This window comes from Candida orthopsilosis (assembly GCF_000315875.1).
Source record: "Candida orthopsilosis Co 90-125, chromosome 3 draft sequence".
Classification (NCBI taxonomy): domain Eukaryota; kingdom Fungi; phylum Ascomycota; class Pichiomycetes; order Serinales; family Debaryomycetaceae; genus Lodderomyces; species Lodderomyces orthopsilosis.
Window position 1 is genome coordinate 886,595 of NC_018296.1, and position 21,301 is coordinate 907,895.

Genomic DNA, 21,301 nt, shown 5'->3' on the forward strand with positions numbered 1-21,301 from the left:
AAAAGTAAGCAACTATCTCATATGTAGTTTGATAGTATCGATGTGAATGGCTCCCAGGTCATCATATTGCTATTGGCATCATCAACAGAACTTTCACTCAACTGAAACTTGAAATTAGAAACCTCCTTTGGTTGCAAACTAGTATTGAGAAACCCCTGAAAAGCCATTTTCCTTAAACTATCAGCATTCTTGAACTTGTTATAAATTATTGGATCTTTGTAGATATTGTTTCCCAGGTCTTTCAAATCCCCCAATGTCACTGACAAACTCCATTCAAGTATAAAATTCAACTTCGTCCAAGATTGATAAAACTTGTTGAAATTATCATAAGACTCGTCTTCTGTGATTTGGGCATAGAGTGATGGATCGTTGATCCAAGACAAAATCAAATCCAAATTATTCACTTGGTTGTTGCCCTCATTGAGATGTAAAAAGTCATCAAGTTCAAAATTAATATTCTCAGATAACCCGGTTAGCATTTTAAGCAATTGAATTCCTAAATTCGTCAAGAATAGTTGTTTATATTTGGGTGGAATTGCAGATGGTGACAACAGTGAATAGTAAAACTCAATCAAATATCGATTATCAATGTAGTTGAATTTTTCACATATAAATTTGAGCAACTCCGCTGGATTTAAATGCGTCGATGAGTTACGACCAAATGATGTGCCAGAAAATACACTCTTATCAAACACCAAGCTCCAATAGTATACGGTTGCACAAATTTTAAATCTCAATGACATAGAATCCATATTATCACTATCGTCGCCAATCTCTGCCTGGGAAGATACTCCTCTCGAAGATGTTCCTCTCTTTTTCAAATTCAATTCTGGTCTTACCAATATGCTTTCATGCTGATAACATGTTTTGGGACAAGGGGGTAGCCTCGTCAATCCATTAAACACAAACTCAACAATTCTATCGTACCACTGGCTTTGTAAATATCCTAGGGATTGTAGTAGCCTCAGTAACAATATACTTGAATTATCTTCCACTTGCAAGCTAGCAAATCTATTCTTGTTAGTTGAGCTTTTACAAAGTGTCACGTATGGATCTTGGTCCTCGAATATATCGTTCAAAGTGTTGACTAAATTGTACTCAATAATATCGAATACGAATAGTAGTGTATTTGCTTGTGCTTCGTAAATAGCGTGACAATTTGTATTCTTTTGTGGGTAGAATGATGTGGACAAACCAGCGCAATAAAAAGTCCAATTGATTAACTCCCACATACCGAACCTACCTTCACTCAAGTGGAATTGGTCCTTTAGTAAAGGCTCATCAAATAGACGCAACCCAATCCAAGACCCAGATAGCGTTCCATTGGTTTGACTTGGCGATTTGAATACATCAGCAGATGCACTACCTTCTTGGCTTTCATGCAGTAGCCTAAAATCAGGATCATTATAATCGTCCTCAGAATCGCTAATGACAATCGGGGTGTCATCACTACCTTCTGCCTCCGTGATCTCATCATGTCGCCTTTTTCTATTTCTTCTCTCCTCTTTGATCTTTGGTGTTGACAGTTGATCTATTGGTTTCAAAATTGAGGTGATGTTCGAGGTTCGTTGCCGACTATGTTCTCTTGTCACTAGGTGATTAATCGCTTGTTGTAACACACTGTATACTTCTTTATTCCCATTATATACAAGGTCCTTGTACCTTTGTAAAATGTTGATACAACGATCATTTAGGCTTGATTTATGCAACAATTGATTATAATGTTTTGATGCCAGTAGATGTTCTTGAGTGTCCATAAAACCACTCTTTGAGTTTGACAGATCCGCTGACCAATTGCAGCTTGAGCTTCTCGAGGCTATTGTCAATAACAAGTGGAAAATCTCCTCTGATGGAACTAGTGGTTGATTCAGTGATAACTCAAGGAAGGATAATAAGTCATCAATCAGTTCATAGTTGTTCAAATTGATTGAATTTTCTTTCAATTCAGGAATTACGCTATCCAAAAACTTGGATTGAATTTCTCGATGGAACTCGGGTAGAAAGAGCGACATCTTATATGTGCAGTTCTCAACAAGGGCTTGTTTCGTATCCAATATTGTGTATAGACAGGATGCACTGCAATAAACTAGATGATAATTGAACAATGTACACTACCCTTCCTAACTATATAAGACATTGTTTTAGGGGAGGTGCATTGGAACAACAAAAAATAAAATATTATTATTATTATGAGTAACACTATAAACACCATGACAAATCAACTCCCTTCAAGATTTCTTTTCTCAAGTGACATCTTCTTTCCATGACAATGTTTTTACAACAACCAAGTGCCGATACCAGTACCCTCGTTAAAGAGAAGGGACACGTCCCATTTGGAGGTTGTGAATACGTTGACTTTAGTAGTTTCTCTATTGAGCCCTCTCATTTTGATATTTCTCAATTTTATGCCCAAGATTTGGCTAGTTATAGGGTAGAAACATTACCCTATATCGCCATCAATATGCCAGAAGTTGAGGTATCGTTTTATAATTACTACAATAAATTGTTACGGACATGCGATGGGCCAAAACTTGAACGGTATAAAACTGAAATGTTTCCTTTATTAGAGTCAAGAACAGTGAGAGGGTTCTTTACTTGGCTTAGGCAAATGGTACTTTATAAGCATGAACACTGTATTCCCGATGTTTTCATTAGAGGCGTGTTGGTTGCAAATGCTGGGTTTACTGATGATGAAGGTTTGAATTTGTGGGTTGATGCGGTAACACGGGCACCATTTGGTCTTGTTTGGTTTCCAATTGGTTATCGTTATTTGTTCCGATTGGAGAAGTTATATGTGACGGGGTGCTCCAGTTAGAGATGAAGGGATATTCCGGTTCAAGACAACGGATTATTCCAGTCAGAAAGAAAGAGAACAATTTGCCTCCAAGTTAACCTTGAGAAAGTTTTTCACGCCAAATTAGATAGAATTATATACGTTGGTTCAATAAACTCAGAAACCCATTTTATGCTGTTAAACATAGTTTGATCACTCATCACTCTTTGTACCTCTTAATTTTTCCTCTTTGAGTCTTTATTCTTCGTTGCAGAGGCTTGACAGAACCAAATTAGCAATCAATACAGTCAATGATTCACCCTTTAATTCATTTTGTACATCATCGATTTCATCTTGCAATCTGCTCACCTCATCAGCAGTACTTATGCCCCCATTATTAATAAATAACTGTTTATCGGCTAGGTAATTGATGCCAACCCTTCCCAAACCTAGTGCCGATACAATCCCCACCAATTGATTGGAAACTTCATTCAATTCCAGGTCACTAGCGGACGTCAAATCATATCCCATCAACTTCAACGCCTGCAACCTTGATATAGACCTTGAATTTGTAATCAAAAGTAAAAACACCTTGAAATCAATCGTAGTTTTCATATGTTCAATGAAAAAATTGGAATTATTTGAAAACCTTGCTGTGGACACTGGTAGTGTGTATTCTAATGTAGCAATAAGCTCAGATAGAAATGAGCTGTTGGAGAGAGCTTTTCTCACACCGAACATATCTAGTTTTCCCAATGGCTTTAACACTCGGCTGAAAAATTTGTACTCGATTGAAGACGGATCTCTATAATACGAATCAATCAATTGCTCATTTTCAATGTTAATTGAAGTTAGTGTATTGAACAGTTTAGTGAAGATCAACACTATCGCGTACATGACAAGAAGGTTTCTCTTTATAAGCAAAGTATCAGCAAACAAGTACTTTGTTGGTTCCTTCTGTGAAACAAACAAGTCAAAAAACTCCTTCTGGAATTCAACAAACTCAAATTGCTTGAATAGTAAACTGAGATGTAGAAATTTCACTAGCCAATAATATCTCAGCTCGTCGTCATTTTCTTCAAACAAGGCACTATTCTTTTTCTGATACGAAATCACCACATTATATATCTTCGTCAATGGCTTAAAGGATGATGTCGAGTAAAGTAGTTTATCACCTTCCTTCACATACATCCCAGCGGCAATGGTATAATCATTATCATCCAAGGGAAACCAAATTAAGCTAAAAATGTGGATTATGAACTTCATAAACAAGTATTCGACATACCTATTGGCATGAAATTGTTGTTTAGTTTTCGGTTGGGTTGAGAATTCAACAACAGAAGCATACCTATTCAAATAGTTGAGTGCTTCTTGATACTTTGTTTGAATTGTCAATGATATCACAATAGTTCTTATTCTTTCAAAAAATTCACCAGCATTTTCAGCTTTCAAATTTGTTTGGTTCTCGTATACTTTCAATTGAGATGTGTAGTCCCCCAACCAGGAGTTCAATCGGCCAACCCATTCATCGTTGTATTTGGAGGTATCAATATTTTGAGACATGAGAAACGATAGCATCTGAATATATGACGGATGCAACGCCTGATACCTATCCATTAATTCGAGGCATTCCGCTGCCATGTCAATCAACTGACTGGTGAACGCATTTGAATTTGAATTGACAAGCTTGTTGAAAGTATAAGCAAGTTGATTGATCCCTATGTAGTCTATATCAAACATCTGGTGTAGGATAAAGAAATGGTCTTTGGTGGGTGTATTTATCCAAAAGTTTTTTGAATCAGAATGTGGAAATTGATTTTTGTGTAAGCGTTGGTAAGGAAAGCAGTAGAGGGTTGATTTACTAAGACATAAGACTATGAATCATAGACACCGTATATTGCTCTATAGTTACTACAATATCACTGAACTTATCAGATAGGAGGAGGCGATATCATACAATATTTGTGCAATTGCCCATGTCAACGGAATCCAACAACTCATAGTCAAGTTTCCAGCTTGATATATAGCAGCAAGGATAACTCCAATGATTGCACCTCCTATGAATCCCTTTAATAGCCCAGTAAACACGTAAAACACCAAAATAAACACGCAAGTAAAAGCCTTAAAACTGTGAAGTGTATTGTGTCTGTGACTATTAAGTATACTGCTGCAGCAAGATAATACACCAACACAGAAATAAAGACCCCCTGAAAGCAATAATGACCAAAAAACGGTGAATCTCCAAATATCCCATGAGTAGTATAGAAATGATTTCAAGTACGATGGCCTGGTGGCCCCTATGGGCCAAAAGATTGATGGAAACTCAGGCGTACTATACCCTATAGGTATACTTCTTGAGCTTACGAATATAGCCATGTAGACATCTGTATATGAGCTAGGGGGCTATGAAATGAGTTATATGATTGTTGGTGGTAGAGAGGTAGTCATTGTTTTGCACGACAATTGTGATTTTTTTGGTGTGCCAATTTTCACGACACGAATGGAAAAACTGAAAATCAATTCAGTCGCCACCAGAGGACAACTTTAGAACATTTAGTACACACAGAGTTCTTTAGTACACCAATTGACTCATATCTCTAACTACTTTACAACCACAAGAGTACTGAAAAAATGTCGAGAAGATACGATTCAAGAACAACTATATTCTCACCTGAGGGAAGATTATATCAGGTCGAATATGCACAAGAAGCCATATCAATGGCAGGAACTGCATTGGGGATAGCCTCCAGCGAAGGTGTTGTATTAGCATGTGAAAAGAAAGTAACGTCAAAGCTATTGGATGATGATGGAAGTGCAGAAAAGTTGTACATAATAAATGACCAATTGATTTGTGCTGTTGCTGGTATGACTTCCGATGCCTCGATATTGGTTAATAATGCCAGAGTTCAATCACAACAATACTTGAAAACTTACAATGAAGAAATCCCTTGTGAAATTTTAATCAAGAGGGTGGCAAACATCAAACAAGGCTATACACAACATGGTGGGTTGAGACCTTTCGGTGTTAGTTTCCTATATGCTGGTTGGGACGACAGATATCAATATCAATTGTACACCTCCAACCCTTCAGGAAATTTTAGTGGCTGGAAAGCCACCAGCATTGGTGCAAACAACGCGGCTGCGCAAACTTTATTAAAGAAAGATTACAAGGACGATTTGACTTTGAAGGACGCATGTGAATTGGCCATCAAAGTGTTATCAAAGACGATGGATGCATCAAATCTCAATAGTGAAAAGCTAGAATTTGCTACATTAAGCTTGGGCAAAGAAGGCAAAGTTTTGCGCAAGATTTGGAGTGATAAAGATATTGATGCTTTGATTGAGGCAAGCGGAGTCTTGAATGATAAACCAAATGATGACGATGATTGAGGATCTCACCGGGTGTAGTAGATGTGTAGAAATAGATTGTTTAATAATTGATCTATCAAAAAAAAGGCTACGTATGATTTTTCTACACCTGTTCTTGGTTTTATCCCATTGAACAAAGGCAAGCTCAACTCAGTCAATTGAGCACTTGTGGGAAGCTTGAAGAGATGAAATACTATATTTCATATTCTCAACTATGTATTTTCAAGTCCGTGAATCAAAGCTAGACAGAATCCTTCTTAAAAATTGCCTGGCTAGCTCAATCGGCTAGAGCGTGAGACTTTTAATCTCAAGGTTGCGGGTTCGAGTCCCGCGTCGGGCTTTGTTTTTTTGCAACTTTCCAGATTCAATCAACACTTTGATACATCGTTGAATAACTTAGCACAAGAATGGTCTGCTAAACCATATCGATCAATTTGTGAATTTTTGTTGCTAAAGATGAAGTGTAGTTCAGTAATACAGCTGAATAAAATGTCTCTAAGCCTGTTTCTAAGAAATCTCACGTGCGCCTACAAACACGCACGAGGCTGTTTTTTTGGTTCAAATTAGATACAAAATACGTAGACTCTGGTGAACTGTTAAAAGTAAGAATTTGGTGCATAACTACTTACAAACATGGTGCTAGGAAGAAGTTTTCGGTGAAAAATGTTGCAAGATTAAAGTAAATTTTATTAAGGACGACACAAAAAAATTTTCATCCAAAAGATAAGATCTAAAGAGGCCTTAACCAGTTAATAAATGGAACAAACTGAGATACGACACGATAAGCATGCAGACACCCCCATTCATCCATTGAATGAGATAACATTTGGTGCTGTTTCTGGTATGGTGGGAAAACTTGTTGAGTTTCCATTTGACACCATAAAGGTTCGATTACAATCAAATAATTCACATCCTACATCAACAATGATGATGATATCGAGAACATTTCACAATGAAGGAGTTTTAGGATTTTACAAAGGATTGAAAGCACCATTGCTTGGTGCTTGTTTAGAGAATGCTGTTTTGTTTAGTAGTTATAACTTTGCAACGAGTACATTACAACATTATGATCCTGGTTTATCAATGTGGAGTAAATGTGTCAGTGGTGGGTTTGCGGGGTTTATGGCTAGGTTTTTTTTAACGCCGGTAGAATTGGTCAAGTGCCAGTTGCAAGTGGCCAACATGGCAACCAAGCTGGCTTTTCATACCTATTCTTCAGTTATTAGAGATACTTTAAAACGCAAAGGAGTTGCTGGGTTGTGGAACGGATTGGGATCTACCATGGTTCGAGAAGTAGTTGGTACTCTGATATGGTTTGGTACGTACGAATACACCAATGAATATTTCGAAACCGCTAAGTACCCATTTATCAAGAATAAGGATTTACAGTTGTTATTCAGTGGAGCCATGGCAGGCGCACTATTCAATTTCTCCATGTTCCCTGTTGACACAATCAAATCTAATATACAAACTCATGATATACTTTCAGGCACCAGTGGTAAACACCATCATATAGCGACTGATTTCTGGAAAGAGATGAGAAAATTGTGTCTGAGGCGAGGAGGGGTCATGAACCTTTACAATGGATTGGGTATAACCATGATTCGATGCATTCCGGCTAATGCTTTGATATTCTACACGTATGAGCTACTCAAACGAAATTTCTAAACTGGGAAATCAAACTTTATTATAGATTTAATAGATATTAATAGATAATACACTTTTAAAATTAAACAATATTGTCTTTATTTTGTTGGGAAAAGATTGTCAGCTCTCTTCAAGTCGTCAACATTCAATAAATCTGTACCTGTTTGATACAAGTCCAACAAATGCAGATCGACTAAGTTCCATGGCCAAGTGATATCACCCCAGATTCTGGTTTTCAAATTGTACTCATGAGCTTTATCAAAATATCCCTTGAGATTATCCTTTTGTTCCTGTGTGAATTCATTCCTGATTGTTGAGTTGTAACTGTCGCCAACTAAACCTTTGATGGATCCACTTGCAACTCTTGATAACTTTGACCATTTTTGTAACTCGTCATCATTACTCGATGAGTTGAAATAGCTCAATGGCGCATCCAAAAATGTATATCTCACCCCCTCCTCACTCACTTTTTCAATTGGTAAATTTCCCGTTATTGTCAAGACTAAGGGTCCTTCATGGAGAGAATCATCACTTGTATTGTAATAAGTCAAAAGACCGTCATCGATAAACGGTTGCAACAAAGGCTTCAAAACTTCATAAGTTCCATTAGCTTCAGTTTTGAAATCAAACCAAAGGTAAACTGGCTGTTCAGGGTCGTTATAAAAAATACCGTGTTTCCCTCCATCACCGATAAATGGACTGCCGTCGCCACCATCAACATACTCAAAACTAGGATTGGCATACTTGAAAAACTGATACAACGGATTCAAATACAAATTAAACAATGTGTTTATCGGATGTAAAAACACTTGATTGTGACCAACATAAACTTCACTGCTATTGAAGTACAAAGTTTCATTTGGTGTCGTAGTAACATCAGTCGATTCAGTAGTTGTACGTTGTAGTTGATAAGTTTGAGGGAAATGCCAAATATCACTTTCAATAGAAATAGCACCAATACTTAAAGCATCAAATAATGGGTGTTTTCTCCAATAATCGTTATGCGAATGCAATGGTTTAGGATAGACATCTCTAGTTAACCCTTCAATAGTGTAGTTGAAAGGTAAAATAGGAGTAGATGATGAATTTCCACTGTATTGTAAGATCGAATCAGTAGTTGATTCGTTGTTATAAGACACAACATCTCTGCTTTGTAATGCTGGTTTGTACACGTTGATCATGGCTGGACTGATTTATGTAAAATCCGTTATTCTAATTTATTGGTATGTGTTGCTTTGGTAAAAGTAGTTTAGTCTCAAGCGGATTTTATATAGGCATTTGAAGAATTATTAATGGGGAAAGGATGTTTCGGGATTAATTTATCAATTGTTGATGTAAATGTCTTGGTTAATAAATTTTTTCGGCGAAAACGTGGGGTGTACAAAGTATAATTTGTGCGCGTGGGCCTGTCAGATGCACAATGACGTATGTAGATGGTACCTTATAATCCTTCGAATTGTAGATGGAAACATCCGTTGAGTCACTACGGGACAAACTAGATGCTCCTAATAATTACGAACATCTCATCGAACTAGAGCCGTTGAGAAGCTTTTTCAAAATTTGGCAACCAAGATATTTTGAATTGTAATGTGTGTAGTATATACAAAATTACAACTTTTGATTTGTCTAACCATTACTATTATTACAACCATCAGACGTATATGTCTACAACATATAGATAAGCATTCACCTTTGAACTACTTGTCATTTCCCAAAAGTGTTGGGTTATGTATTCTCTAACTAATTACTTAAAATACTTTCCAAATGTTGTGTAATTTTATTCATCTTTCGAATTGTACTTTGCATAATGTCCGTATTGCTGTAGGACAACTTAAACTTGATAAACTCACATAACGTAGACACTTGCTTTAAAACCACAGAGGTATTAAATAGTTCAGCAGCATTCTCAAACCCATCAATATTATCAACATTCACGTCAAGAAATTCTTTGACATCACCAGTTTGTATGAACTCAACAACAAGGCATTTCAGATCTGGGTTGCCCTTTAGTCTCACGTATTTTGTCAACACTGCCAAACTACAAACAACCGATAAGAATCCAGCCGAGAATGACAATGCATATGGTGGCAATTTATTCCATGATTGTTTCACAGTCGTTTGCAATTCAGGGGAATCATACCATTCAGTGGATCTATTAATAACGTTGCTGATTGTATTAGTCTTGCCGGTAGGCTCGTCATTGTTGATTAATGTTGGACCAAGTACTATTGCATAATCTTCGTACTCTGACAGGGGGGCAAACTCAATCAATGAAATAAATCCATTCACTGATTTGACTATCTCGATTACACTTTGCCATTGGTTCGATGCAAATTGATGCAATTGATCAGCGAGGTCACCACAATCAAGAACTTCATCGCATATTATTGGTGTGTTACAAGACTGGTTATTGTTACCCTTATTGTGATCAATTTCTTCCACATTATGTTTGAATTCATGCTTGTACATTTTAAACTTCATCACATCATAAATGAAATGGTTGTATTGCAAAACTTCAGAAACTCGAAGAATCATATTGGCAAACCAATAACTAACATTAACCACAATCAATTTCTTATCCTTTTTGATTGAAATATGTTGAGTTTTGATCTTGTTTGTGAAATCAAAATTAAACTCATTAGAACTAATCAAGTTATCAAAATTCAATTCATCATTGGATAATTTACTCAATAAACCCTCAAAAATCTTGCTTGCCAATATCAAACTTGACGAATCGGATGGAACGTAACTCTTCTCATACAATTGTTTCCAGTTTGGTCTATTGTTAACCAATTTCAACGTCATGAAATCGTAATCATTCAATGGGAGCAAAATATTATTCGAATAATGATCCCTTTCATAATCAAATTTGAAATCATCAACAATCATGGACAATTTGTAGTATGGCCGGCCCTGATTAAACCTTAAAAGGATAATATGATGTATATAAAAACTCCAAATCAATCGAAGAACAATTTCACGTTCATAAATTTGTCTCAGAGTACCAAACATTGGGTTCTTCTGGGGTAATCGACTTTTTTTACCTTCTGATTGCTGGAATTCAAATCTTTTTTGACTGTAAATTTCCACATAGTTGTTCTCTTGAATGGTGTCAAGAATCGTGGCATTGACTTGATTAATCTTGCTCATATCATATCTGAATGAAGTACACTTGGGAATCAATTTGTAGCAAATCATTATTCCAATGCCATTTAGGGTATCCCAGAATTTATAGACTTTGTTGATCCAGTAGTTTTCATCATTACTGATTGGTAGGCTTGGATCTTGTCTAGTTGCAGTAATACATATTGTGGCAATTATTGCATGCAATACCGAACTGTCCATATTTAGTGACAAATTCTTTAGCAAAATAGACTTCCCTGGGAATAATTGGTGATTAGGTTGGTTGTAAATGTAATACGATGTCAATACCTTATCAAGAGTTTCCCATTTAGGAAGATCGTATCCAGCTAAATCGGAATCGGAAAATGGTTGCTTGGATACTTTGGTCACAACCTGACGAGGAGTAGCAACAATACTTTCGCTTTTCTGCAGAGTTACTGGCTTATATTCATCAACCAGTGCAGCATAGTTTTCCTCTCTGGGAGGAAACTTTGAAGCTGATGACAGATTTGTTCCTTTACGGTCACTTTCTGATGACAGCGTCGAACATGAGCTTGAGATACTGCTACGCCTTTTCGACCTAGCATGTGAACTCTCGCTATATGAATCTCTTTCATTTTTGCGACGATCACGCGGTTTTGATGAACACCGCTCTTCTGCGGAATCACCCTCTTCATAGTGATGATCATAGAAACGACGACGATGATGATGAGGGTGATGTTTATGCATTTTATAATGGTGATGAAAATGAGGAGGCGGAGGTGGTGGTGGGAAATGGGGGTGGAAGTGAGGAAAGTGACCCGGAGGTGGAGGAGGTGGGGGTGGGAATGGAGGGGGAAATGGTGGTGGAGGCCCATGATGAAATCCAAATGGAGGAGGAGGTGGTGGTGGAGGAAGTGAATAATAATCTTCCATATGATGATGATGATGGTGTGGTGGTGGTGGTCCTCTACGGTGAAGTCCACGTCCAAAACCACGAGGTGATGGTGTACCACGACCATCGCGAGGTCCCTTTGGTGGTGGCACACTCGATAATCTGAATGACGATTCAGTTTCTGTTTCATCCGGGCGATCAATATCCTCATATCTTCTTCCACCACCAGGTCTTGACGCAAACGGGAATCGGGGGAAATCATAGGAGTTAGATCTGGTAGTATCACTTCGCACCATGTCATCAAATTCAGGGTATGGTGCCTTACTAAATGTACGTACATGTTCACTTCTGATGTTTTGACTCTCACTAGTGGAAGACATTGGAGGAGGCATTCTATCTAAAGGAGTGGGGAGGTTTGATGGAATTGATCCTGGTATAGGTACACTTGGTTTGTCCTTACCTCCTAAGATAAATGAGCTGACACGTGCAGTTGAACTTTGAACACTTTCGTCTTCGTTTGTAGTGACTCCGTTGGTGGTATCTTGAATGTCATTCTCGTTTGTGAATGTTCCTGTATTAGAGCTATCTGTTCGTATCTTCTTGAGCTGAGCTGTGGAAGTTGCACTACCAGTCTGACTTACTGAATCATTTACATCTCTTCTCTTTCTCCTTCCTCCACGATTACTCTGGACAAAGACGCATTCAATTCCCAAAAATTTACAATTTGAACAGATTCTTGTCTTTTCTGGAACCACTTTGTTGACCCCATCAGCTGAAGATATGGCACAAACAGGTTCACCATCACATTTGATCTTTTTTTCGCGACATGATAAACATGCACGTCTAGCAACCCTGCGTGACGGTCGTTGCAGACCAGTGTTGTAGGATGTTTCCGAAGCTAGTGTTGACATTGGAGCTGGCGGTGAAGAAGATGGCATTCGGGAGTTGTGTGGTGACTTTATTTGTGTAGGGCTTGGTCTCGATTTGGGACCGTTTGTATCTAACTGTGCGTTGGTGCTCATATTGTGCTTTAAAAATTAGTGATCTTAATGGGTATTTTAATAATGCGCTTTGGTTGACAAATGGCGCTATAAAATAAAGCAAATGCTTATCTATCTGTTGGAGTTGTACCCGACGGTTGTTGCCTCTTTTTTATGGGTGTAAATGGACTGATTTGCAATGTTCAAACGAATTCCCGATGAATCTACCCACCCGGAAATAAATCTATATCCGCGGCGAACTTCAAAGGATTTAAATAATTTTTTGCTTCTGTTGTTTTTTTTTTCTCCTCATACAAAAATTTCATTTCCCATAGCTTGCCGATTTCAATTACCGAAACATTAAGTGGCTTATACGGCAAAGCCATCAACAAATTTCTAATACTACTACGTCCAAGAAATTTTTTTTTCTCCTAGCTCGAGACTCAACAAATTTCAAGTGAGGCATAAATGAAAAAGCCTTGTTTCATGAAATTGGATGATCCGTAACTGCACAAGGTTTTGGTCATTTCAAGGCTTTCAATTCTCCCGGCATCTAAGTAAAATATACAAGAAATTTTTTTTAATGCCGATCCATGATACTAAGGCTCCTGAGAACTTGAAAGTATATACTAGGTAACCAATGTGCGTACGGCACTTGTAGTGTCTCCTGTTTTTATTGTTTGTATATTGGAAAGAAATAATCGGATGGCACTAAAACGCCTCGTTTGTATTTTTAGACAAAAAATTCAAAAGGCAAAATTTTGAATTATGTCTAAATATAGATTTTGAAAGTTTTTCTGTTTACGGAAATTTGCGCGCGCGCAAAATTTGTACCGTACATTCAATATCTTAAACTATATTTACCCATGTCGAATCAACAGGCACATAAAATTTATGATGGGAAAAATCAAAATTTGAAGCTCTGAGATTAAGCTTACTAAAAATGTTCAATATATGGGATAAAAAGTTCTTACGCGTTGATTCTTTTTGTCTCGATTTGGTTAAATGCTTATATCATGAAGGCACAAGTAGATTCAAACCCTATTCAATCTATTGATGTACTTAGTTGGTACCAAATTAAACCTGACTCACAATCTCATGAACGCATACATGAGCATAACTGATGATGATTCGGTACCTATAAATGCTGCAATGGGGTATTATCGGGGGATTGAGAGGTTAAACATCACACTTGGAAGAAAAGGGCACTTTGGAATGTGATAGGTAGATCTTTCTTTATCCCCGCGAGAACCCTTGAATAGCGTAGGTCTATTATACACAGTAGTAATGTAGTGTGTAATAGTTATAGGAGACAAATATATGCATACATAGCGTTTCAAATTAAAAAGCTGGTGGTTGCTCAGTTGTAGAGAGCATATTACTCTGTTATTGATATATCCTTGCCACTACGCATTATACACAATAACATATAACCATGTGCCCTCACTTCTCTTTGTTTGACTTCTTAATTCTTTTTCTCACCACATACGTGGCTGTTGTTGTATGCCCAATTGTGGCAAATTCAACTTCTTATGTGCTACCGACTATTTTGGTAGCGTTTCATATTTACATTTTCGCCAAATTAAGGATATTTGCACAAACACCACAAACACCACAAATGGCAACCATTCCGTTATAACTTCGCTAAAATGTTACCCCAAAAAGTGATTAGTTTCAAAGAATGGAATGACTCCTTTAAGGAGGAATAACTAAAATTAGAAGACTAGATTTATACCTGAGGAGATAACACCAAAAGAATAGCTGTTTTATTATCACCTTATCCATTCATCATTCACCTTAAATAATGAGAAGTAATGTCGAGGTATCGTGAACTTAGTTATAATCATGTACCTCCTTTACCGGCATCATCATCTTCATCACTACCCGTGGGGGCTAATTCCACCGCAAAAGAGCAATCTCAACAACGAAGGCTCGTCAATTTTAAATCGTACTATTTCCAAATTCAAAACCTAATTAATTCCAATGTGCTGTTAAGTTTGAAATTTGAGCAATTGAAAACACCAGAAATCTTATCTACTTTGATTAAGCCAATCATTGTGGAGATCATATCAATTACAGACAGGAGTCAATCTCTTACCCATCCAACACAAGTTCATGACCCCAAATCAAAACTCAAAATATCTACATTTACCATCTATATTTTACTACTACTTCGATACGAATACTTGATCCAGCTGGAGAATAACTTGATTTGTTTTGATTTATTGATCACTAAAGCCAATGTTTGTGAATTGTTAGCTATACGGATGTTGCGTGAATATCGATCATGGCAAAGAATACAAATGTTGTTTACCAAGCCCCCATTGGGGTTGATTAATGCTAACAATAACAGTATGTCATCTATGGGAATGATGGACGTTAATACTTTGGAATTGAGTATTTTGTCGAAACTGAAACGGTTTTTATCACAGCCTATTGTTATACATATTTTGAAACGGTTCTATAATGGTGATTTGGTCTATGGTGGATCTTGTTCTTATTATCATAGTGTTGAATTTCGTGATTATGAAAAAAGTGCATTGTTGGGGACAAATTCAGGTACAAGAAAGCAAGGTTCATCAAGGTACAATATATTTACTGGGGATAGTAACAAGAGCAGTAGTGGTATCGAGTATTATGATGACAATGACGACGGAGATATGGATATTGATGAAACTGTATTTGACGATTCAGTCGATAAGTTTTCCGTTGCACGAATTTTCAACAGAGCTCAACTTGTACCCAAATATCAACATGTTCTAATCAACTTGAAGCTAGTCAATTTTGCCATTGTTTATTTCATTATGATTTTAAAACCAGCACTGCATTCAGTACTAGTTGAATTATACTTTTGGCTCCTTGCGTTAAGTTTCAATTGTGAAGTTGTTACAAAATTGGTTAGAATTGACCATCGATTTTTAAATCTTGTTATATGGAATCATATTGACCTACTATTCATTTTCATTATTGATTTATGTTTTATTTTCAAGTTTGTTTTGCGATCTCCACAATATTACCATGATGTGTTCAGTTTAATTGGCATCATATTATTCCCACGAATATTATCCGTTTTCAACAATTATCGATTCTTCAATTTGATTTTATTATCATTCCACAAAATGATTTTTAATTTGATTGGTCTTGTGTTGTTCTTTTTCACATTGATTAGCGGGTTTTATTTCAGTTTTATAACACTTTCGCATACTCAAACTAGACAAGATGTTTTGTTCAACATGTTGAAGATTTTCTTTGGGTTCACGCCATCAGTGTGGAATTATTGGGATGATTTTAATACATTGGGGAAAATTATGCAAATGAGTTATTTATTTTTGATTCAATTTATTGTGGGGACGATTTTGGCCATTTGTCTTAGTGGTGTATTCACAAAGACGAGGGAAAACATCGAACATGAATTTAACTACTTTAAACTGAACAATTTAATATTGTATTTTAAGATGGGCCAATTGAATCAACGCGGTGGGATGGTGAATATGTATTGTCGATTGTTTAAGATGCCATTAGTGGGGATAGTTTTGATATATGAAGCGATTACACATGTACTTTTGAAAAGGAGAAAAACTGCCACGAATGATAATGTTGATTTGAAAAATTTTGTGTTCATAAATAACGGCCAAGATCAATTTGGTGATCAGTTGAGTATTGGATATCCAGATATATCACAAGAAGCCGTGGCCATTAAAGTTAATAAACGACAAGCGATGAAGAATCATCAATCGATTAGTACATTAGGAGGACATTTACGAACAGCTTCAACTGACTCATTTTTCATTGATCAATTATTGAATCGGAAATATGGTACAGCAAGCTCCGCAATGGATAATAAACCTGACCGAATACAGACACAAACGCAAGCACAAGCTCACGCACAGGTGCCACTGGTTAATCGTGTATTTTCTCGTAAAGCCCAGAATCAGCGACGCCAATCACCTTCAATGCAACAACAGCAACAGCATCAACAGCAACTACAAATACCCATCAAGCTTCAAAAGTCATTCAATGTACCACGACGAGGATCGGTTTTCCTGCAGGTACCACAACAAATGAAACAACAACCACATTCATATGCTCCACAACCATTCTTTAGCTCACCACCAGCTACAGCAACACTACAGACACCAATTCATACCCAAGATATCCTCACGCGAATATCCAATCTTGAGTCACTATTAGCGAAACGTATGGTATCAAGCAGTGTGGATGATTCTAAGCTGGTGATGATGTATCGAATAAACGAAATTGAAGCAAGACAAGGGAATAGACTTGGAGATACTCCCAGGCAAAGACGTGGGTATGGTTCTGATATTGATGATGATGATGATGATGATGATGAGTTGCTGATAAACTCAGAAAGTGAGGCAGATGACCAAAGAAATAGAGGGCCCGGTGGTAATGATGATGATGATGATGATGATGATGATGGTAATGATGATGATTTGGATAGTGAGGAGTTGAATCGAACAATCCCATTAAAGTTTAATACATTGAGTGATACAGAAATCGATCAATATGATAGTGATGAAACGTTTTAATATGAGCAAGATAAATATAGGAGAAGAGACTGGGCTTTTTCAGTTTTTACGGATGATAATATTCTAGTTATAGAGGACATACAATTGTATAGAGAGATAACCTTCAATGCAATTTTTACATTCCAGGATAAAGGAAAGGGGACATAAAAGTAGATACAAGTAGTCTTAAGTTGATAGAAAGTAAGATGACTTTGTGTGGTTGTGAAATGTGGCTAGTATAAGTGTTAGAAGCACACAATCAAAGTGATACTTCAAAGTTGGATGTAATCTTTTGGTCGTCTACTCGGTCTTCTTTTTCAGTCATCAACGATGGAGCAGTTTATATGATAGATACAGTTGAATGTACGTAGATCAATGGCGGAGATATGCCCCTCACTACTCAAACTGTTTTGTTGTGCCCCTCATTCAATAGCCCACTGTACACAAAATCAACTCTATTGTTTTAAGTCCGCTGCTTTCGATTCGTTTCCTTTTTTTTCTGTTGTTTTAATTATTCCTGCATATAGCAACATCAGTACGATTTTCGGGAATTGACAGCACAAGTTTCAACCAATTAAATCCAAGCGGTTTGTAAGAGAAATCAAATATCAAGCACTAATAATTCTTTTTTGGTATCAGCACACGTATGAAATTGATTTGATCGTATCTTTGTACATATTGAAATAATGGAAAGGCACAATTACCCATTAGTAAATTGAGTCTACTAAAAATTAGGTGAGAGTGTTATATGGTTATATAGACTTCATTTAGCAACTTTGGAATTTATAGAGTGTAATAACTAGAAGGCTGCAAAACAGAAATCGCAAACGATTGCTAAAGTTTATTGCCTAGAAAGCTGAGACAAGTTGCTGTTATCGCAAGTTAACCGTTTTATGCCCTACGGTATAGAGTTGGGTCGTTGTAGTAGTAATAGTGTTGTATAGCTATAGTTGGTATGTTATTACCCAATTGGGTAAACCAATGCGGATTATAAATTGTATGTGTCGGCTACTCTTAAAAGGGAACTAGAACAGTTTTTGATGTCAAAAGACTAAAACAAAGCAAAAGAAGAAAAGCAGAAAAAAAGAAATTTTGTAAGCAATCAGATTCTTTCAATTTTCAATTACTCGAAATTGGTCAAACACACACTACCTCAAGTATATAGTACCATACTATTATATCATTACAGACGATACAGTTCCTAAAAAAATACGTCCTTACCGTCTCATAACGAGTTAATATCTTATTACATAGCATGTATAACACCTGTGTGATATAATAAGTCTTGCTAGTTATCCAATCATAATTCACGGGTAGTCTTGTGTTATTACTATTGTCTCTATTGTTTCTAATTTTCACAAGAGTATAGCTTACATAATAACAACAATATAATTTAATTTATAATTTATAAATTTTTTTTTCTTTTGAGAAGATTTTCTGATATTAAAAGAGAGATTTATATAAACTAATCAATATCTTCTTTATCAACGAAACCTTTTCCAAGAGTAACTTACTTAATAATAGCTGGTATTAAATTTATTCACTGCATCTACCACCACTTATCTGCCTAACTATCTACTTACACACACTCACATTCACTTACCTGCATTTTGCATTTAGCATACTTTTCATTTTTCCCGTCATATTTTCCAAATTTTCTTTTTTTCTGATTATTTTCAGCGACTACAACACCTACTACCATATCTTCTTCTTCACTAATGCCACACACTACTATGCCCATACATGATTCCGCTTATGCCACCTCACAACTAGACATATCTCATATACAAATTGGTGGCAGGAAATCAAAACTTGCTGTAGTACAGCTGGAACTTGTTAAAAAAGCTATACAAGATTTATACCCAGAAATTGATTGTTCAATACTAGCTTTAAGTACATTGGGAGACAAGGTACAAACACAGCCACTTTATTCTTTTGGTGGTAAAAGTTTATGGACTAAAGAATTGGAGATTCTTTTGATGGACAGAGTTGATGAATTTCCTCAATTGGACTTAATTGTTCATTCTTTGAAGGATATGCCAACTCATTTACCTGAAGAATTTGAATTGGGTTGCATATTCCAAAGGGAAGATCCAAGAGATGCTATAGTTATGAAGCTGGGCAGTCCTTATACTCATTTGCGAGATTTACCTGCTGGATCAATAGTTGGTACTTCTTCCATCAGAAGACTGAGTCAATTGATTAAAAACTATCCCCATTTAAAATTTGAAAGTGTACGAGGTAATATACAAACTAGGTTAAGAAAATTGGATGATCCTGAAAATCAATATTGTTGTCTTATATTGGCAAGTGCTGGTTTAATACGGTTAGGATTGGGAGATAGAATAACTTCATGTTTGGATGATGTTTACTATGCTGTGGGACAAGGTGCATTGGGTATTGAAATTAAGAAAGATAATCACAAAATCAGGGAGATTCTCAAACAAATCGAAGATCCAGTAGCAACTATATGTTGTCTTGCTGAACGTTCATTGATGAGATATCTTGAAGGTGGATGTTCAGTTCCATTGGGAGTTCATTCGGAATATAATCAACATACACAAATATTAACAGTAAAAGGGATAATTGTAAGTCCTGATGGTACTCAAGCTATCGAGGCAGAGGTTTGTGGGAAAATAAATGATAGAGATGAAGATTGCGAACGATTGGGAATTGAATTGGGAGATAAATTGAAAGCTCAAGGAGCTCAGGATATCCTTGATAGTATAGATATGACGAGGATTAATGCCAAACCCACGGAAGTGTAATACACATATGTATATATAATGCTAAAAATACTAATAATATAGAGAATAACGACGTTGCCAAAACCTTTTGTTGAAATTGTAGTGAGATTAGTCTAGAGTGGATGCCAACTGGTTAGGGAATTAGAGAGAATCATCTCAAATTTATGCAGTTTAACAACGTACAAACCCCAATATGGATTGTTTCAAGGATAGCCTGCATTTGTATTTCTTTTGATACAATCCCGAGCTTCAGTTTAATAAAGAAGGGGGAGATTTAATTCCGTGTTGTGCACTCATTCCTTATCATGTGATTTAACTTGTGAATTTTAGATTTGTACCTGTTTGAAGTTAAAAGATTGTGGGGATGGTGGTTTATAAAATGCACGTGAATCTTGTAATCCTCACACAAACTTCTCTTTCCCCAAGAAAAAGAAAAAAATTAAATTCTACAAGTTAGTTTTCCTTCTTTCGTAAAGGTGTGTTTCTTCTAATAACCCAGAGAAATGTCTACAAGTGTACGAAAGTTTTCCAAAATTTCTGTATTTTTGTTTTTTCAATGGGTATTGTCGGAACAAGATCAGCGGTATAAGAGAGAAGGTTTCAACATCGTCTTTTTGCCATCTGAATTTATGTCAGACTAATATCTTGGGAGATGATATTTTTACTCTAGAGATTTTGGGGTAGACAATTTGGAGCCGCTTTGCTGGGTTTACAGTCTATATGTGCCTGGACCATTGCCTAATGTTTCAGGTACCTATGATTCAACAAGGGGGCTCCTATTCAGCATATACTGAGATTAGACGGCGATAATAATTAACCATGAACTAAGTAGGTGCTGGATCCCTTTGAGCCAACGATTTTTAAAACCAATCGTAGTGCAGAACCTATCAATTAAGCGACAGATCTTGAGGTTTCAAATAATTCAAGATGCTTTTCATGCCGAAGTGTACAACTTCTTTTACAGTCTTTCATGAGTATCTTGTCGTTGCAGTCAAATATCATGTCTTCGAAATCATCCTAGTCTACGATTGCGGTCCCGTGAACATCCACTATATTTATTTTTAAAATGGTTTGTAAATTATTGTGTAAATGGATCAAAAATTCAGGCATTTGCTTGACTGTAGACTTTGGTAAGTATACTGGCTCTTATATGCTGCTTACATGCTGCTTACATGCTGTTGTTGCGGTCCTCCCAATTTTAGTTACACAACCTTACAAGAAGCTGTATTGGGGGGGGGGGGGACATTGAACATTACATT

The 21,301-nt window shown here is 36.5% G+C and overlaps 10 protein-coding genes and 1 non-coding gene across 11 annotated transcripts; 6 read left to right on the forward strand and 5 right to left on the reverse strand. All coding sequences in view use genetic code 12, as the record gives it.

The window, feature by feature from the left end:
* Positions 1-17: 17 nt before the first annotated feature.
* CORT_0C03910 (hypothetical protein) lies at positions 18-2,012 on the reverse strand (the record flags this gene model as incomplete). The annotated part of the gene is made up of 1 exon (XM_003868621.1): positions 18-2,012. The coding sequence occupies one exon, from the start codon at positions 2,010-2,012 to the stop codon at positions 18-20; it is 1,995 nt and encodes a 664-aa protein (XP_003868669.1).
* A 251-nt stretch (positions 2,013-2,263) lies between these two features.
* Positions 2,264-2,815, forward strand: CORT_0C03920 (hypothetical protein; the record flags this gene model as incomplete). The annotated part of the gene is made up of 1 exon (XM_003868622.1): positions 2,264-2,815. One exon carries the CDS (start codon positions 2,264-2,266, stop codon positions 2,813-2,815), a length of 552 nt encoding a protein of 183 aa, XP_003868670.1.
* Positions 2,816-3,031: 216 nt separating this feature from the next.
* Positions 3,032-4,513, reverse strand: CORT_0C03930 (hypothetical protein; the record flags this gene model as incomplete). Its single annotated transcript, XM_003868623.1, has 1 exon — positions 3,032-4,513. The coding sequence occupies one exon, from the start codon at positions 4,511-4,513 to the stop codon at positions 3,032-3,034; it is 1,482 nt and encodes a 493-aa protein (XP_003868671.1).
* A 171-nt stretch (positions 4,514-4,684) lies between these two features.
* On the reverse strand, positions 4,685-5,149 carry CORT_0C03940 (hypothetical protein; the record flags this gene model as incomplete). The annotated part of the gene is made up of 1 exon (XM_003868624.1): positions 4,685-5,149. The coding sequence occupies one exon, from the start codon at positions 5,147-5,149 to the stop codon at positions 4,685-4,687; it is 465 nt and encodes a 154-aa protein (XP_003868672.1).
* A 255-nt stretch (positions 5,150-5,404) lies between these two features.
* Positions 5,405-6,163, forward strand: CORT_0C03950 (Pre9 alpha3 (C9) subunit of the 20S proteasome; the record flags this gene model as incomplete). Its single annotated transcript, XM_003868625.1, has 1 exon — positions 5,405-6,163. The coding sequence occupies one exon, from the start codon at positions 5,405-5,407 to the stop codon at positions 6,161-6,163; it is 759 nt and encodes a 252-aa protein (XP_003868673.1).
* Positions 6,164-6,408: 245 nt separating this feature from the next.
* On the forward strand, positions 6,409-6,482 carry CORT_0_Lys(TTT)_46. Its single transcript has one exon. It is a non-coding gene (tRNA).
* Positions 6,483-6,898: 416 nt separating this feature from the next.
* Positions 6,899-7,810, forward strand: CORT_0C03960 (Arg11 ornithine transporter; the record flags this gene model as incomplete). The annotated part of the gene is made up of 1 exon (XM_003868626.1): positions 6,899-7,810. One exon carries the CDS (start codon positions 6,899-6,901, stop codon positions 7,808-7,810), a length of 912 nt encoding a protein of 303 aa, XP_003868674.1.
* A 77-nt stretch (positions 7,811-7,887) lies between these two features.
* Positions 7,888-8,970, reverse strand: CORT_0C03970 (hypothetical protein; the record flags this gene model as incomplete). Its single annotated transcript, XM_003868627.1, has 1 exon — positions 7,888-8,970. The coding sequence occupies one exon, from the start codon at positions 8,968-8,970 to the stop codon at positions 7,888-7,890; it is 1,083 nt and encodes a 360-aa protein (XP_003868675.1).
* A 559-nt stretch (positions 8,971-9,529) lies between these two features.
* CORT_0C03980 (Zcf31 zinc-finger protein) lies at positions 9,530-12,808 on the reverse strand (the record flags this gene model as incomplete). The annotated part of the gene is made up of 1 exon (XM_003868628.1): positions 9,530-12,808. One exon carries the CDS (start codon positions 12,806-12,808, stop codon positions 9,530-9,532), a length of 3,279 nt encoding a protein of 1,092 aa, XP_003868676.1.
* A 1,772-nt stretch (positions 12,809-14,580) lies between these two features.
* On the forward strand, positions 14,581-17,316 carry CORT_0C03990 (Fgr29 protein; the record flags this gene model as incomplete). Its single annotated transcript, XM_003868629.1, has 1 exon — positions 14,581-17,316. The coding sequence occupies one exon, from the start codon at positions 14,581-14,583 to the stop codon at positions 17,314-17,316; it is 2,736 nt and encodes a 911-aa protein (XP_003868677.1).
* A 1,697-nt stretch (positions 17,317-19,013) lies between these two features.
* Positions 19,014-20,063, forward strand: CORT_0C04000 (Hem3 hydroxymethylbilane synthase (uroporphyrinogen I synthase); the record flags this gene model as incomplete). Its single annotated transcript, XM_003868630.1, has 1 exon — positions 19,014-20,063. One exon carries the CDS (start codon positions 19,014-19,016, stop codon positions 20,061-20,063), a length of 1,050 nt encoding a protein of 349 aa, XP_003868678.1.
* Positions 20,064-21,301: the final 1,238 nt, after the last annotated feature.